Raw genomic sequence first — 16,393 nt, 5'->3', positions numbered from 1 at the left:
ACTGCATCCCTATGGGCTGCACTACCTTCAGAAACCTGTTCTACTCCCTGAACCACAGTGTCTCTACAAGTCTCTTGGAACAACTTCCCAGGGCAAAGCTGGACCTCCTAACTCGGAAGAGCCCATTTCCATTTGTGACAATTTGTCTGAACTTTTGATGGCAATGCAAGAGGAGCTGGACCAAATGACTGTGTAAGTGTTTCTTCTTTATTAAAATAACCATACATGTTTAGATACATCTTTTCTCGACTCTTCTAAGAGCAATATCACCTATAACTTCATTTCATTAAGATTTGTATTAGTTTAAAAAATGCTGTGTGAGAGTGGATATGTACACCCGGCACAGGTCTCACAGATTGCATAAGAGGAGCCAGATTCCTTGCAGCTGGACTGACAGAGGTTGTGCCTGACTCTGGTCCTCTGCAAGAGCAGCACACATTCTCTACCCTTCCGTGGTCTCTCTAGCGCCCACCTGGAAATTCTTAAGGCCTCTCTGGCTATTTGGACTTACTTTGTTTTGATCCACAAGCTTAACTATTTTTCACTGTATCTGCTGTAGTATTTAACCTTGTAACTGTGTTTAATTACTACTTTCCTTTATTCCAGAGATTTAGACTGACAAATAGGAATCAAATGTATGGAGCCTGAAGACTTTAGATTAGAACTCAGAAGAGCTTTTAGAAGGAAAATATGCTTTTCTTTTGAAATCTTTAAGTTATGTGGGTGATTTTATTAGGCAAGTAAGAATATCATTCCTTTTAGATTCTGCCTGATCTGCATTGCAAATTTGGAAGCATCCTCTGCACAGGAGTAATTGTCTTACAGCCCATGCTTAAATACATTTCAGCAAATACATCAGAACCACATGACCTGGCTGGCAGACTCGCTGAACTCATGAACTGCCACTACACTCACAACTGCTCTCTTGACAGTATCTCCAGTCCCAGACGTGTTTTGCTTCTGGCAAAGCCCTATCGAACTGTTCATTCTTTTTAGCTGAGAACACCAAGAATTTAGATTGTTGTTTCAGATTATTGAACAGCTAGATACTGTGATAGTTCTAAATGATTATGTTTACCATGATTAAGTTAGATATCCTAATGCTATGACTGTTTTTGAAGATTAATATTTTACTCTTAAGTAAAAGTCATAGTTGAGCAAAAAAATTACTTGTGACAGATGATCTATAACACTATTTGATGTTTGCTCTGTTTTCAATTATGCAAAAATAATCCATGTGTCATGTTAGATAATACTACTTCTGTGTTTTTATTTATTTGTTTGTTTATTTTTGTTTGTGTTATTAAGTATTGAACACAAGCTCTGACATGCAGAGAAGCACTCTCCGAGTTACATCCCCCCGCTGATGTTTGCTCTTCTCTACAGGGAGCACAAAGAACTACTGAAAGAAATGATGCAACCTGGAAGGTACTCTGATGACATAGAGCATGAACTGGAGCAATTAGCTAAGAAGATAGAAAGCAAAGGAGACCAGATTTCCAAACTCAAAAAGCATCAAGACAGTGTAAGAACACTTTACTTAAATAAACGCTGCTCTTCTGAGAACTACCCGTCTTCAGAACACAAAAACAATTGCCATACAATGTTGGAAAAAATAAAAAAGAACTGCTAGAAATATATGTGTAGTTGGAATTTTCTTTGGGCTGACAACTAGCTCCCGTATAAAGACATGGAGACTTATTCTTAATTATGAATGCTCAGCCTTAGCTTAGGCTTGTCCCACCAGCTGTTTTAACTTAATTGAACCTGTTACTATTCATCTATGTTTTACCTCAGGGCTTTTTCCCTTTCTTTCATTCTATATGTCCTACTTTCCTGCTTCCTCCGTGTCTGTTTTTCTGGCCCCTGGCATCTCTTTTTCTTTCTTCCCTGAACCTAAATTATTCCTCCTATTTACTTTCCTTGCCCGGAAGTCCCACCTGTACCTCCTCCCTCACTATTGGCCATTCAGCTTTTTATTAGACCAATCAGATGCCTTAGGCAGGCAAGGTAAAACAGCAACACATCTTTACATAATTAAACAAATGCAATACATCTCTACATAGTTAAACAAATATTCTGCAACATATATGTGGATTCAATGTCACATCTCTGTATGGCCTTCTAAATGGAAGTCTGTGGGTAAGGTGTTCTAAAAGACACAAAGGAGTCACTTGTTCCTCTTACAGAGAGCCATCACTGCTGTAATGACTTGGGCCTCCTTTTCAGTTCTTCAAGATAAGAGTGAAAGCAAACGAGATCGTGTGGAGTCAGACCTTGGGGAAACTGTATAGAAGGCTGTTGCCTTCGCATCTTTCCGGTCCCCCTTCCGGCATCCCTCTCTCTTGCCTTCCGTCCCACTGCTTTAGTGATGTCCTTTGTGCCCACAGAGACAGTAACACACAGAAACCTGGTACCACAACCCTGGAACCATTCTCTGCCTTCTCCTGGGCTGTAGTGTGTTCCCTGGGAACCTATGCTTAGCCACCTATAGCTAGTAGAACTCAGGTGTGGAGGACTTTGTACTTGTGTGTTAGCAACTAAGAATGGCATAGCCTTCAATATTTTAACAGAAGAATCATGAGTATAGTATTTTACAGTAAGACAATGACTCCATCCAGAGCTGAAGTTAAAACACTATGACTTCTGTTGCTGAAACAGAAGGGAGTCTTTCCAGGAAACCTCACAACCACATCATGTACTTCATACAGCTCTCTGCCTAGGGATGGTCAGCATCCAGGCAAGACGCTGGTATATCAACCCTCCATCCACACATGCTTCTGTAGGACAGTGATTTGTAAAATCTCTGAATATTACTCTATTCGTTATGCTTGTGGCCAAGAAAGAAAAATGTTATTTTCATTTTACACCCTTTTAAGACTATAACAAGTAAAAAACAAAAAATGTTATGATTGTGTTTGGGTAAAGATTATACAACTTGTACCCTTTCTTGGAATTGCATAGAAGAAACTTTGGATAGAACAATAATCACAATTTTAGAGTTACCCAATCTATGCATTTTAGAATTTGAATAAGTATTTCAATAAGCCTTTTATTGTGATAAATTTAATCTTTAATTTAAAATTGCCTCCTAAGCAAATAAACACTTGTTCCTAGCACCAATTCTTTACTTTGCTATTAGTATCATCTAAAAGAATTCCCGGTCTTGGAGCTCTAGTTCTGACCCGTAACCTTTTGCTCAACACCCGCACCCATTCGCTACTGTGACCTTCTTCTCACATGCACAGTCTTCCCTTCAGAGTTGTCCCAGCTCAAGCATTCTCTGTCCCTCATTCATTGGAGCAGTGAGCTTCCTGAAGGCAAGGCTGTTTTACGTGTTACTCGGCTGCTTGGCTATCAATGTCAGCTGTGGATCCGGTGGTCACTGAGTAACTTGCTGGATTGAACCTTTTGCCGTAATCTTTAAGCCACCAATCTAGTCATCTACTTTGGGGTATATTTATATTAATTTTTACCAAAAACATTAGATTTTCTTTTCTCTACAGGTCCGTAAGCTGCAGCAAAAAGTTCAGAACTCAAGGATAAATGAATCTTCATGTGTCCTTCAGGAACATGACAACCCTAAAGGACCAAAGAACATTAAAACTAGCTCCAGGAAGGGTTTGAATGAAACTAACCCTTTACAGAAAAACAGCAGCTTTCGTCCAGTACAAGTTCACAATCTGCAGGTGAAATTGAGGAGAGATGACATCAAGTGGGAGCAGTGACATTAGCAGAACTGTTGCCTTCAGTGAGCCTCACCAGTGAGACCTACAAGTCTGTGTAGAGTGTATATTCAATATAGCTGGGAAATTTTCAATTATGTTTGGGCTTCTGTGAAATGTGAAGTTGTGTATGTTTAGAATAATGGCTAATGACCTACCAAGAATCCCAGAATAATAAATGGCTGATTTTTGTTGTTGCTGTTATCCAAAGGCCCCTGCCCTCATCAAGTGCTAGAAGCATTCATTTTGCAGCTCCCTAAGGTCAATCTAAGAAGGGGGCTGAATGGCCACTCATTAAGATCTAGTTAAACCTGAACTCCGAGTGCCATTCCACAGGTTCACTTAGGTAGGCTGCTACCTGCAGATCACCACGGAGTGAACAGAGTGCTGTGACTTCCCTGAGATTGCCACTGTACCTCGTTTTAAGTCTCAGCAGTGTTCGTGTTTTGTTTGGAGAGGGAAAAACACAATCATTCTGCATTTTGTTGAAATGCCTGTGCTGAGCTTTGCTGTGACAGCTGTGAGAAGCAATGCATAACTGATGACATCTTCAAGACACTGATTCTCCTCTGCTTTTCCAAGCCTGCTTTCCTTTTAAACACCAGGACCTGGGTTCATCCTACTCTTCTGTAACTTTTCCTGGTTTCTTGTTTGTGTTATATGTCATTTTCTTTAGTATATGACAATGTACACGACCAAGAAAAAATGGGATTTCCTAAGAAGTTAGGCATTTAATCAACCTTATCCACAAGAGAAAATGAATTCAGTAAATGTGCTATCTTTTTATACTTCAGAATCAGTGATGTCACAATGGATTTCTTTGTTGTATACATATTTTATAATAAATTGACACTTTTTGCCTTTCTAGAAGCCTATGGAATTAAGTATGGAATTAATGTCTTTGGGACACTTACATTTTTATCTTCTGGGACAATTAAAAAACTGATGTCATCAACTGAAATAGAAATGGAAACCAGACAAAAAAACTACAGTAAAGGGAAGAGCTTGGGATTAGGGAGGAGGTGTAAGAAATGGGCCAATTTCAAAGGGTCAATAGAGTGTTCATGTTCCTGAATTCCCAGTGGATGGGGACTATGCAGTTTGGGTATGTAAGCCCAAAGAGCTGCTTCAAAACAAAACAAAACATCCTAGCCTCACAGAGATCAACTTGCCTCCACCTCCCAAGTGCTGGGTTGGTGTTAAAGGACTGCATTGTCACCACCCAGCTTTCATTTTTTGAGACAGTAGGCCAGGCTGGCCCTGAACTCACTATGAAGTTATTGGTGTTGAACCGGCCAGTCCTCCTGTCTATACTTCCCGCATTTGCAGCCATTCCTGGCCATAAAAGGCAGTTTATTTATTTTACCTATATATTTGAGTATAAGTAGCCCTGGCTGGCCTGGATCTTACAGACATCTGCCTGCCTCTGCCTCCTGAGATCTGGGATTAAAGGAATGTGTCACCATGCCCCACTTAAGGAAAGCAATTTTTAAGGACAATCTATTTTCCTAGGAAGCCTGCATCAGAAGGTGTGTATAAGAGAAATAGGGTAACTCTGGACCTTCTGGGGAAGAGGAAAACTGACTCATTTGTTTTATAAGTGCCCAGTTAGAAGACCCATCCATGGGTAGTTTGCTGTAGGGATTGCATTGAGAACCTTTGGAGCAGAATCTCTGCTTCTTGCAGTGCGCCTACTGTAATTTGTCAGCATCTTGGCCTGGAAATGTCCATAGTGGATTCTGCCCAAACTCCATCCTGTAGCTCAACTTCACCTTTCCTCCTCAAGACTATGAGCTCTGTCATTTCAATTTAGAAAGAAGAAAAAACAAAAACAAAAACAAAAACAAAAAAACAACCAGGGCCATAGCCCTTTAATTTCCCTGCTTGTTTCCTGAGAACTTAGGGAAGGGCTGAACATTCTTCATTTACTAATAGCATCATTTTGCATAGAAACATAGGATTTTGACTCAGTGGTAAAGGTTTGGCCTGGGCTCAGCTCCTAGCATGGAATAAGATTAAAAAATATATTGCTAAAACAAATTACCATGTAAAAATTTTAGCCATTTAGAAATACTTGACTATCTCAAATAAGAATTGAGAACTGTCTCATAAGTATAACATGGTAGAGAAACACTTAGGATATCAGAGTGAAAAGGCTTGGTTTAAAATCAGTCTCCACTGTTGAAGTCTGTATAAGCCAGGGGTTCCGTAGTACCTCCACTTTCCCTGTACATGGGTCCTACCAATCCTGCCTCATTAGGTTGCTATGGGAACTACAGCATCCAGCAGAGGTTTGGCATTTAGGGAAAACTAAATCAGCTGTTCTCAACCTGTGGGTTGTGACCCCTTTTGGGGGATCAAGTGACCTTGCTATAAGGGATCACGTAAGACCATCAGAAAACACATATTTACATTATGATTCATAAAAGTAGCAAAATTACAGTTATGAAGTAGCAATGAAAATAATTTTATGTTCGGGGGTCACCACAACATGAGAAACTGTATTAAAGGGTCACAGTATTAGAAAAGTTGAGAATCTCTGGTCTAAATGCTTTTGTATCTGAACAGAAAAGAAAAAGTAAAACACAAGTTTAAATGGCTTGAAATCTAAAAGCGAAATCATGGACATATTCTTAGTAACTGAGTTGGAGTGTTCTAATTGGGTTGCCACCTTCTCTGTGGAAGTAACTTTGGCTTGCCTCCTACCCTAGGTTCATACAGGGAGGAAGTAAAGCATACAGTCAGGCGCCATGGTGCAAAAATAACACAGTCATACCACATGTTACTCTGGGTTTGTTTTGGTTGTTGAGGTGACATTTAATTACTAAGAAACGGTAAAGAATGCTTTTGTCACTCCACCATAACTACTGAAGGAAAACAAATTTTCACAGTCTACCTGCTTGCCACGGCTACTGACTCTGGTAGCATTCTTCCCTTAGATGGGACATTCCTTGGGCAGTATTGGAGTTGCTGGGGCAGCTTCCTTGCTGAAACATGGAATGATTTCATTAATTTTTTCACTTCACTGAAAAAGAATTGTTTGGGTTCTATTCAACTAGAAATTGAAAAAAAGGGGGAACTGGAACTTTCCAGCCAAGGCAGGTCTCAACTCTCATGGAACTGTGGACCCAGAAGCATCCAGTGTTGGAGCAGCAGGTATTGTGAGTCTCCTAATACTGGGGGGAGTTGGGATTCGGAACGAACTGTACTGGAGCAGGTCACTGGCAACGTGACAGTTTCAACTGGTTATACTGGAGGGAAATCAGCTTTGTGTGGTGTAAGGTAAAGTGAGAGACACTTAGCACAGTAGGTTGTCCGAGGTGGTGTATTTGAAAATCATTTGGGGTTCCAGAATGGGAATGGAACACGGGCTCACACATGACTTGCAAGTGCTCTGGCATTGGGCCCCAGCCCCAGCTCTAAACATTATTTTAAAGATTTTGTTATAGCCGTTTCACTTTAAAAGTATAGCTTTAACTATAACATAGGTTTTGGTTTGTTTTGATTGAGTCAGGGTCTTGATGGATAGCCCAAGCTGACCTTGAATCCATGATCCTCCTGCCTCAGCTTCCTGGGTCCTATGATTAAAAATGTGTGCCATCATGGCCAGTTTATAAAGTAGTATTTTAAAGCCATAACAACCTGTCAAAAAATTACATACAAATTTGATTTTTCAAAAATATGTATTATTTTAGTTATGTCTATGTGGGTGCTGTTTGTGGGTTGCATGAGTTCAAATGCCCACAGAGGCCCGAGGGTCCAATCTGGAACTGGAGGTACAGCTTGATGAGGGTGTTGGGGGCCTCACTCATGTCCTCCAGAAGAGCAATACAAGCTCTTTACACACAAGTCATCTCTCCAGCCCTCTATATATGTGACTTTAAATGTTGTGAGCAGTCTATCAGGGCCAGGCTGGTTTGTTCTGTGCAACATAATGGATGTCACAGCCAAAGACCCACGGGCTGGCTGATCCATGGGCTGGTGTTATTGGTGTGAAGTAAATAATTCCTAGGTGTTTACAAACTTCTCTGTGCATAGACAGTGGGCAATGCAGTGCTAAAGGGCTAACTGACCATTTTAATTGCCTATGACATTCAGTGTTTCTTTCACCAAACAGAAATTCAGTGAGTCTGTATAAGGAGGCCACACCCAATAGCCTGTGAAGGAAAATGAAATCTAACACTGTGGAAAGAAACTTTAGGCCAGATTTTGTTTGTTTGTTTCTCTAGGCTGGCCCCAAATTTGGAGTATTCTTGCCTCTACGTGTGTAGTGCTGGGATTATAGGCGTGCACTGCCATAGTTGATTGAAGCAGAATTCTTGACCACACTCTGCCTAGACTACTATGGATTTTGCTTGTCTAATGTTTCTTCATTCTTAGTGTCTCAGTTTAAAAGCTTCCCTATTCTCACCTCATCTCACTGCTTCCAAAATCTGGTCTTCTGGGCATTTCCCCTACCTTTGTACCCAGTGTGTGTGTGTGTGTGTGTGTGTGTGTGTGTGTGTGTGTGTGTGTGAGAGAGAGAGAGAGAGAGAGAGAGAGAGAGAGAGAGAGAGAGAGAGAGACAAAATGTCATGAGCCCAGGCTAGCCTTAAACTCACTGAGTAGATTATTTTTGTCTTTCCCATAGGCTGAGCGCTCTGAGGACAAAGTTCTGCTCACCTCGTAGCATCCAGCACAGTGTTTGGCCCAAAAGTGGCATCTCATTAAGTGTTTGATAATTGCGTTTGTTGCATAAAAACTGTAGGAGGCTACTGCTCTGGGCTGAGCTCCTGCCCAGGGTCCCAGCAGACCAGGCTAAAAGTTACTCTGGCCAAAGGCAACCAATCAAGACTAAGTTATTTAGCTTTTCAGAAATAAAAGGTAACAATATGAGGTAATTCCCCCAATAGGAAAATTTTAATAGGCCTAATAATGAGGTTTCCTCTGTTTTAGTCTTTGCAAAAACAAATTACTTGAAATAACCTATGGTATTTTTGTCTCCTCACATAGATAGTAGGTTTTTGGGGTTTATTGTTGTTGTTTAATTTTATGTGTATGGGTATTTTGCCTGCATGTATGTCTGTGTACTATGTAAGTACAGTGTCCGCAGGGCCCAGAAGAGGACATTGGACTCTCTGGAACTGGAGTTAAACAGTCATGAGCTGACATGTGAGTACTGAGAATTAAGTTGGGGTCCTCTGGAAAAGCAGCCTTAACCACTGAGACATCTCTCCAGCCCCCAGGTTTTTGTCTTGTTTTTATGGTTCTGGGAACTGAGGTCTGGGCCTCACACATACCACCAGGCAAGCACTATAGTATAGAAATGTTCTCCCACCCACCTCAAGGAAATTAGCCTTAAAATAACAAATCCACTTTTTGTTCTTTATCCTTTTTGCAGCCTTTGCTGAGTATAAAACTAACTTCACTCTGTAGCCTATTAGAGCACCTATTTAATGCAGTGTTGCTCAATTCAAGAATCACAAACCCGGTTAAGATCTTGAAACTAAATGGGTTACAGTTCAAGAACCTGTGTTAACTTTATTAGAGTTCTTATCTGAGTTCTGGGCTGGGTCCTGGGTTTCAGGCACCAAGTCAGCTGTTCTGCTCAAGTTCTTTCAAGAACTGGAGGCCTATTTTTATAGACACTGGGAAAGAGGAGCCCAGCATTGTCTGCACGGGGCAGGGCTGGAATGGCTTACCCAGCCAGTGGGCCCTTGGAAGGATGCTTCCTTTAATGCCCTGATGCCACTGTGAAGACGAGACTTGGGAGCTAAGGGTCTTTAATTGGGTATTGCTATATTTGACTTGTTCATTTAATAAATACTATTGTCTAATAAACATTTATGTCAAGGTATTAGAGTCAAGGGAGATTGAAGAACAGCAATTCTGACAGGTGAGATAAGGGACACTGTAAATATAATAAAGAGAAGGGAACAGAAGATGACATAAAGGCTATGACCACTCTAGATACTCCCAACATTACGTGCCTGCTCAGCGTTTGTTCTTTTTCCTAGATGGATACTTTGGGCTTTGCCTGTTTGTGATGTCTTCCTTCTCCATCTTACTCTGTCATTTTCACCTGCTCTTTTCCTGGTAGCAGTATCTGTCTACCTCTTCCTGGGCTTGTTGATCGATGGTACTGGCTTTTTTAGGATTTCAAACACATGTCCACAGCCAGTCCTTTAGCAGTATCATATTCAGAAGCAAGAAGACCAGGTATCGAGGTGTGAAACACTGAAGAGTGTTTTGGGGAGAGAAGTCATGACTTAGATAAAAACTGAAAAATAATATATACATAGAAAAGACATGTTCCAAAGGCCACTTGGTGACTGGCACACAATTATGCAAATGGTTTACAACTTTTCTTATTAATTTAAGCCACACTGAGTGGCTTTTCACTTCCTCACCTTTTACTTCACTGATTGGATCAGGTCTGTTTTTTAAAACTATAGATCATTTCCTGCTGGTGGCTTAGCAACGTAGTGAGTCACAGCCGGCCCCTGTTATATGTATGGTACAGACATCAGCAGTGCCACGGTGCTTCAGCCATGGTGAAGGTGGATAATGGTCTCAAAATTCTAGTGAGGTATAGTTTTTAATTTTCTCGTGGTGCTGCAGACCAAATCTTGGGCCTTGGACATGCTAAACACGGGCCTTATCCCTGAGCTTTTTCAATGTAGATGAATGTAGCTCAGAATATCTGGAGATCTTTATAAACATTCAGAGAGAATGTGTTTGAAAGCTGTTGTGGAGAATGTGAGTTGGCCAGTTCAGAGTAGAAATGCTTCCAGATTCCTTCTACAGCTGGGGTAGTCTACTGGCTACACGTGCTAATATGAATCTGTTTGGTGTGTTTTACAGATGGAAGCCCATTTAAACAAAACCCCTGGGTTTCCTGGCTTACATAATGTGATTTCCAAACACTGGCTGACCTACATCAGAGAAAGACTGCTTTTCTGATGTAGGCAAATAAATAAATTAATGAAATCATTTGCCAAGTGACCTCATTACTCCACCCCACTGTGGACTCAGAGGGCCTGGAGATAGGGAAGAAATGTGTTCTGCCGGTGCTGTGGTCTGTTTTATAATCTGTAGAGAGATGAGACTCATAGTTCGCATGTCTGCAATCTGAACCCAGCAAAGATTTGCCTTTGGCAAACCCCATTTGTCTTGGTAACAATAGTTAGCAGGCCATAAAAAGTATGCCTGCAAAAGCAACAATGTAGCAACCCTGATAAGCAAGACAGTTTGCTGTTCTCAATTTTACAATGGGTTAGTAGAAAAGATAAGTAGCTTGCCTCAAAAATAGCTTTGTGAAGTAACTCCCAAGAGGGAACATGAATTTCTGTGACTTTTAATTCTCCATTTTAATTCTGTAGCTGTTCTGTTCTCCAGATTTTTCTGTGGTCACATCAATATTGTTCTGAAGAACTGCTGTAGAGAAGTGAGCAAAAGAATGATACTCATTGCAGTTGTACGCACTTAGAAGCAGTTAGTTGTGCTAACGTTGCTTAAACCGTTATGGATAGGGATCTGAGCTGTCAGTGTGGCTCAACAGGTAAAGGTGCTTGCCACTGAGCCTAATGACCTGAGTTCAGCCCCTGGAGTGTGCATGGTAGCACGAGAGCCACGCCCAGCCTGTTGTCCTCTGACCTCCACTCACGCACTGCGGTACACACACACACCTCCGTGCACACTTCACAAACACAAACACAAAATAAGTGTTTTTAAGAGATCTTAGTGTGGATGAGAAAAGGGTTGTAAAGTAGGATGGACCTTCCAGTGATAATAAAATAAGGTACTCTTGAGGAGACTACTTACTCTGATTCCATGAGCTTGGGCTCTGGGAAACTTTAAAAGTGTTGCCCTCATTTGTTTCTTATTGGTTTCCTTAAAGTTGCATGTACAGTGAGTTGTAGGGCACTTCTTGGAAAAACCTATTACTGAGCTAGTACAGAATGTGAACCATTCCTTGCCTGAAATACAGGACCGCTGTTTACAGGGCAGTTATCCAAAACAGTCCTGGCTGGCTTGAAGCATTTCACTTTTCAGCACTGTGTTACTTAAAACATAAACCATTTTTGGCACACAGGAAACCCACTTAAAGTTCAAGTTTAAAATTCTCCCGAGAATCCTACAGAACATTTATGGTTTTGTGACTTATTGTTTCTAGCAAAAGTATCTTTACTGCCTTAAAATATTTTCAGAGATATGTTATATGCAGAAGACTATAAATGTTTTACATGCTGAAATGTCGGAATGTGTGAAAAGCAGATTTGCCTTTGGTTTTCCCAGAAATTAGCCAAGCTACAAATGAAGAATGGAGAAATTCTGTGTGGAGTGGGAAGTTCTTCCTGGAGACATCTGCTGCTTCCCGAATCTCCAAGCACTCCTCTTTTCAGCTGGATTCCGTTCTTATGCGTATAGCTTCTGCTCGATGAACCTGAGAGCATTTATCAAATTAAAAATAAAAGTAGAAAAAAAAAAGACTTACCAAAGCCACCAAATGTATTATTTTCTTCACAGTAGAAAACAATTCTAATAATTGCCATACGGGAAAAGTCATTGAGAACCTTCAGACATCAGCATTGCTCAGATTGGGGGTGCAGTGCTTCAAGAAGTTTGTAGGGGCAACTGGGGGTGTCAGTCACCTGGAGAATGAATTGGCCATGGTGACTTCTTGTAGCTGTTTTGTATCAGTAGTTCATTTCCGGTGATCCCCGAGGTGGTCTTCCGGTTTAGTGGTTTCCTATCAGGACTCCAGGAACCCGGGAAGTTTTGGCGCTCCTAGTTACAGTGTATTAGAGGGAAAGAATACAGAGTAAAATCAGCAACTGATAAGGCACACGAGGGACCTAGCATGGTGGTGAATGTGTGTAAACCCAGTTCTCTGGAGGCTGAGGCAGGAAGAGTTCGAGGTCAGCCAAGGCTACCTAAGAAAACCTGTCTCATCCTCCCACCCTCTCAAAGTCACATAAGCCAGAGACTGGACTGCAGACCCAAGCTTCTAGGTTGTTTTTTGGCTTATTTGCCCTCTCCCCTTCAGTGAAGTCACACGAAAAGCCTTTCATTTACCCAGCAGTATTTGTGATACTGTTCTCTTTCACATCAGTCACATGGGCATGGCAGGCAGCCTGTGTAGCTGACCTTCAGCATCCCCCTCCTCCAGCAGTCAAGCCGCTAAAACCCATGTCCTCACTAAAAGTCATATTGTTATCTTAAGCTATCTGCCATAAGCAAAGGCCACAGGTAGACAGGTAGACAGAAACACTCTTATCAAGCAGGGAACTCCAAGAACTGAAAAGTCACCTTCCAGGAGCTGGAAGGGCTGAGTCTTAGTTTAGAATGTGGCCAGTTACAATGAAGCCCTGCTCTGCTGATCACCACAGCCCTGTGGTTTCCTAACCCTGGATAGGATGGCCATGGGTGCTGTCACCACCTCTCCAGATTTCCTACTGCACAGATTAACCATCTTTCCTGGGCTATTTTCTTGGTTCGGTTCTGTCTTGGGTTTCTATAGCTGTGATAACAACACCAAGACCTGCAACGTAGGCAGGAGAGGGTTGTAGTTCAGTGTTCAGGGAAGTCAGGGAAGGAACCCAGAGGCAGAGGGCATGGAGGGGTGCTGCTTACTGCCTTGCTCCTGGTGGCTGGCTCAGGCTGCTTTCTTAGACACCCCCAGGAACACCTGCTCAGGGGTGAGGTAGGCCCCCATCCATCAAACACTAATCAAGAAAATGCACCACAATCTGGTTGGGGGTCGAGATGAGGACTTCTCAACAGATGCTGTCTCTTCTCAAATCACTTTAGCCTATGTCATAAGACTAGCCAGCATAGGAGCATTACTTTAATGCTTAGTTCTATTATGTAATTATGATAAAAATTGATGCTTACTATACAAAGGAATTTGGTGTAGGTCTGGTTTACAAAACTACAGTCATCTGATACTGAAGTTTAAAGGCAGGTTTGGTTGTTGTGTGAAGTAAAGCCGTAAGGTTGTTGTTACATGTAAGAACCATTCCACCCTCCTCTGCCAGTTGCCTGGGCTGGGCTGTGTGAGAATGGGCTTGTCCCACCTACACTGAGGAGATCTGTGGCAGCGGTCAAGATCAGAAAGGGAGCAGATTCTTCTGACTCTACTGAAACAGCTCGGGGCCATGGTGAGTAAAGGCACTTAGTGAAGGCACTGATATCTAGTTTAGTACAGTGGCTACTTGGTTCCAATGTGCTCCCAGAGATCACATGCTGGAGATGTGGTCCCCATGCAGCAATGGCCAGGAGTAGGTCATGAGGACTCTGCGTCATGCTTTGTTTAATGCCGTCACCCTAGGACAGCTCGTCATCTCAGAAGTGAGATCTTTAGAAAAGGTTAAGGCCCCTCCATCTCCTTTTTCTCCCTACCCCTGCTTTTTTCTCCCTCCTTCCCCCCTCCTTTTTCTTTTCCCCTCCCCCCTCCTCCATCTCCTCCTTCCTCTCCCTCTCCCCTCCTCTCCCTCTCTTCCTCTCTCTCCCTTTCCCTTCCTCCCCCCTTCTTCCTCCCCTTTCTCTCCTCCTCCTTTACTCTCTTGTCTTGCCCTCTCCCTTTTGCCATGTGATAACAAGAGGGCCTTGTCAGGGGTTGGTGCCTGGATCTGGGCTCCTTTGCCTTCTGAGTTGTAAACAAATAGACATCTGCTCTTCATGACTTCCCCAGCCCTCAATAACCTACAGTAGCAGTGCACACACATACACTGCAGCATTTAGCTGATGTCGGACTAGAGTCACTTCAGATTAGTTTCTAAATAATTTCTGACTGTGGGACACACTTTTTAAAAGACATCTTGCTTGGGAGACAGAGGCAGGAGGATTAGGAGCTCAAAGTCATCCTCACATACATAGTAAGTTCAAAATAAGCCTGGGCTTTGTGAGAGGCAGGCAGATCTCTGAATTCAAGACCAGCCTGGTCTATGGAAAGTTCCAGGACAGCCAGGGCTTCAAAGAAAAATCCTGTTTTGAAAAACAAGCAATACCAGATATGTTTACTTTGAAGGATAATTTGTAAGTAATTCCAAGTTTTCAAAGGACTGCCTCATAAAAATACAAAGAGTTTATCGACTTCATCAGCTTTGTTCATGGCAGAAAAGATCATCTCACATGCTTGCCATCACAGTGGAAGGTCACCACAGGCCTTCCTGTCACATTGCCAGCACTGGCAATAAAGGTGTTTTGCATTGACAAAGCTTAAGGTTCCGTTTTTTTTAAATTTAAGAATTTTTATTTCTAAATACATTTTATTGTTTCAAACTTTGTTTTTAAAACTTAAATCAGTTCATTGTCAATTTCATCAGTGTATACAGTACATTCTGATTGTTTTCCTTACCCCCACTCCTGTCTCTTACCTAAGCAGCCCCTTTCCCCCACCAGTCTCTCTTCTAGATCCAGGACTTTTGGCAGGGTCATCGTGTGACTTTGTATTGGGACTATCCACGGAGTCTGTGTCACCAGGGGGTATACAACTAAAGGCAATGACTGCCCCTGCCCCTGACTCTGTCTGTGTGGGGTAGGACTCTCTAGGCTCTTCCTCTGTATGTGTCTGTCTGTTGAAGGGACCATTGTGTGCGTGCATGCGTGCGCACACACCCAGTCATCCACAGTTGTTGAGATACTATGGTTGTAATGGCTGTGCATTGCCAAAAGATGGCATTTCATAGCCCCCTTCCCTATCATTAAACTCTTGTGTTCTTTCTACCTCATCTTGTGCAGTGCTCCCTGAGCCTTGGAGGGGATGGTAGAAATGTCTGTTTAGGGATGAGCCCCCTCAGCTGGCACTCACTCTCAGCTTTGTTCTATTGGGTTTCCTTGTTTCGATGAACACGAATGACAGAAGTCTGCTTTAGTTTGCTGTGCTTTCTGTCTGACCATGGGGGACATGCTGCTCACTGAGCAGGGCTGAACAAATGCCGGAGAGAGCTGTTTTTTGTTTTTTTGTTTTTTTGGTTTTTTTTTTTTTTTGCGGTGGGGGGGGCATACTATTGTGGAGGGCCAACAAGAGACTGAAAAGCAAACTTCCTTGAAGGAAAACTGTCGTCTTTTATGGAAGACCTATTAGGGAGACATTCTGACAGGATAATTATAACAGCAATGGCAACAGAGAATTAAAGAAAAAAGTTTTGATAGAAAAAGATTTCTTTCTGACCACAGCACTTCAGGAAGAAATAAAACCACAGGCAGAATTCAACAGCTTGTAGATGCCTACAATATGAAGAAGACTGGGGTTCATTCACCCCAACCCTTTGGTGAGCTACCTCACTAGAGAGGAGATCTGTTCACCAGCATTTTTTCAAACTCCAGCACTTTCCATTGGTGAGTGTGGAACTTTTTTGTAATGAACTAGAGTAGAAACGTCTCAGAGTGCAGAGCCAGCAATGGCAAGCGTCTTCCCTTGGGGTGGGATTTTCACACGGAAGCAACAAAGACCGGAAGGTTTGAGGTTCTAGAAACAGAAGGTCTGTTCATGGCCAGAGATGTTTGCTGCCTTACCCATTTCTGATTTGGTCTTGGTGGTGTTTTTGGTCTAGAACCCAAACATGACAAAGAGGAGTCAAAGAAGATTCTTAAAGAGCATTGTTCAAGAAAATGAACAGCAAATTTGCATCTGAAGTCTGAAAACCAGGCATGATGGCTCATGCCTGCAATCCCAGAATTTG

The 16,393-nt window shown here is 42.1% G+C and overlaps 1 protein-coding gene and 1 long non-coding RNA gene across 10 annotated transcripts in view; one reads left to right on the top strand and one right to left on the bottom strand.

The window, feature by feature from the left end:
* Cep57l1 (centrosomal protein 57 like 1) overlaps positions 1 to 4,595 on the top strand; it is a 51,043-nt gene extending 46,448 nt beyond the window's left edge. For 5 of the 7 annotated variants that reach the window (XM_027402219.2, XM_027402225.2, XM_027402221.2 and 2 more), the window contains 3 exons: positions 59 to 192; positions 1,387 to 1,525; positions 3,507 to 4,595. In XM_027402219.2, the coding sequence (XP_027258020.1) occupies positions 59 to 192; positions 1,387 to 1,525; positions 3,507 to 3,728 (495 nt within the window). In that variant the 3' untranslated portion in view covers positions 3,729 to 4,595. The remainder of the gene's footprint in view (positions 1 to 58; positions 193 to 1,386; positions 1,526 to 3,506) is intronic. The other 2 variants (XM_027402222.2, XM_027402220.2) reach the window with 1 other exon arrangement.
* LOC107977510 overlaps positions 1 to 16,393 on the bottom strand; it is a 30,348-nt gene that overhangs the window by 2,951 nt on the left and 11,004 nt on the right. Inside the window, exons 2-3 of one of the 3 annotated variants that reach the window (XR_004768453.1) lie at positions 12,202 to 12,494; positions 186 to 11,141 (exon numbers count right to left, since the gene is read on the bottom strand). This is a non-coding gene — a long non-coding RNA (uncharacterized LOC107977510). Of the gene's footprint in view, positions 1 to 185; positions 11,142 to 11,429; positions 12,151 to 12,201; positions 12,495 to 16,393 lie in introns of those variants that run through there. The other 2 variants (XR_003482719.2, XR_003482717.2) reach the window with 2 other exon arrangements.

The sequence above is a fragment of the Cricetulus griseus genome, chromosome 2, assembly GCF_003668045.3.
Source record: "Cricetulus griseus strain 17A/GY chromosome 2, alternate assembly CriGri-PICRH-1.0, whole genome shotgun sequence".
NCBI classification, from domain to species: domain Eukaryota; kingdom Metazoa; phylum Chordata; class Mammalia; order Rodentia; family Cricetidae; genus Cricetulus; species Cricetulus griseus.
The sequence above is the reverse complement of the archived record's forward strand: the minus strand, read 5'-3'. Positions and strand labels throughout refer to the sequence as shown.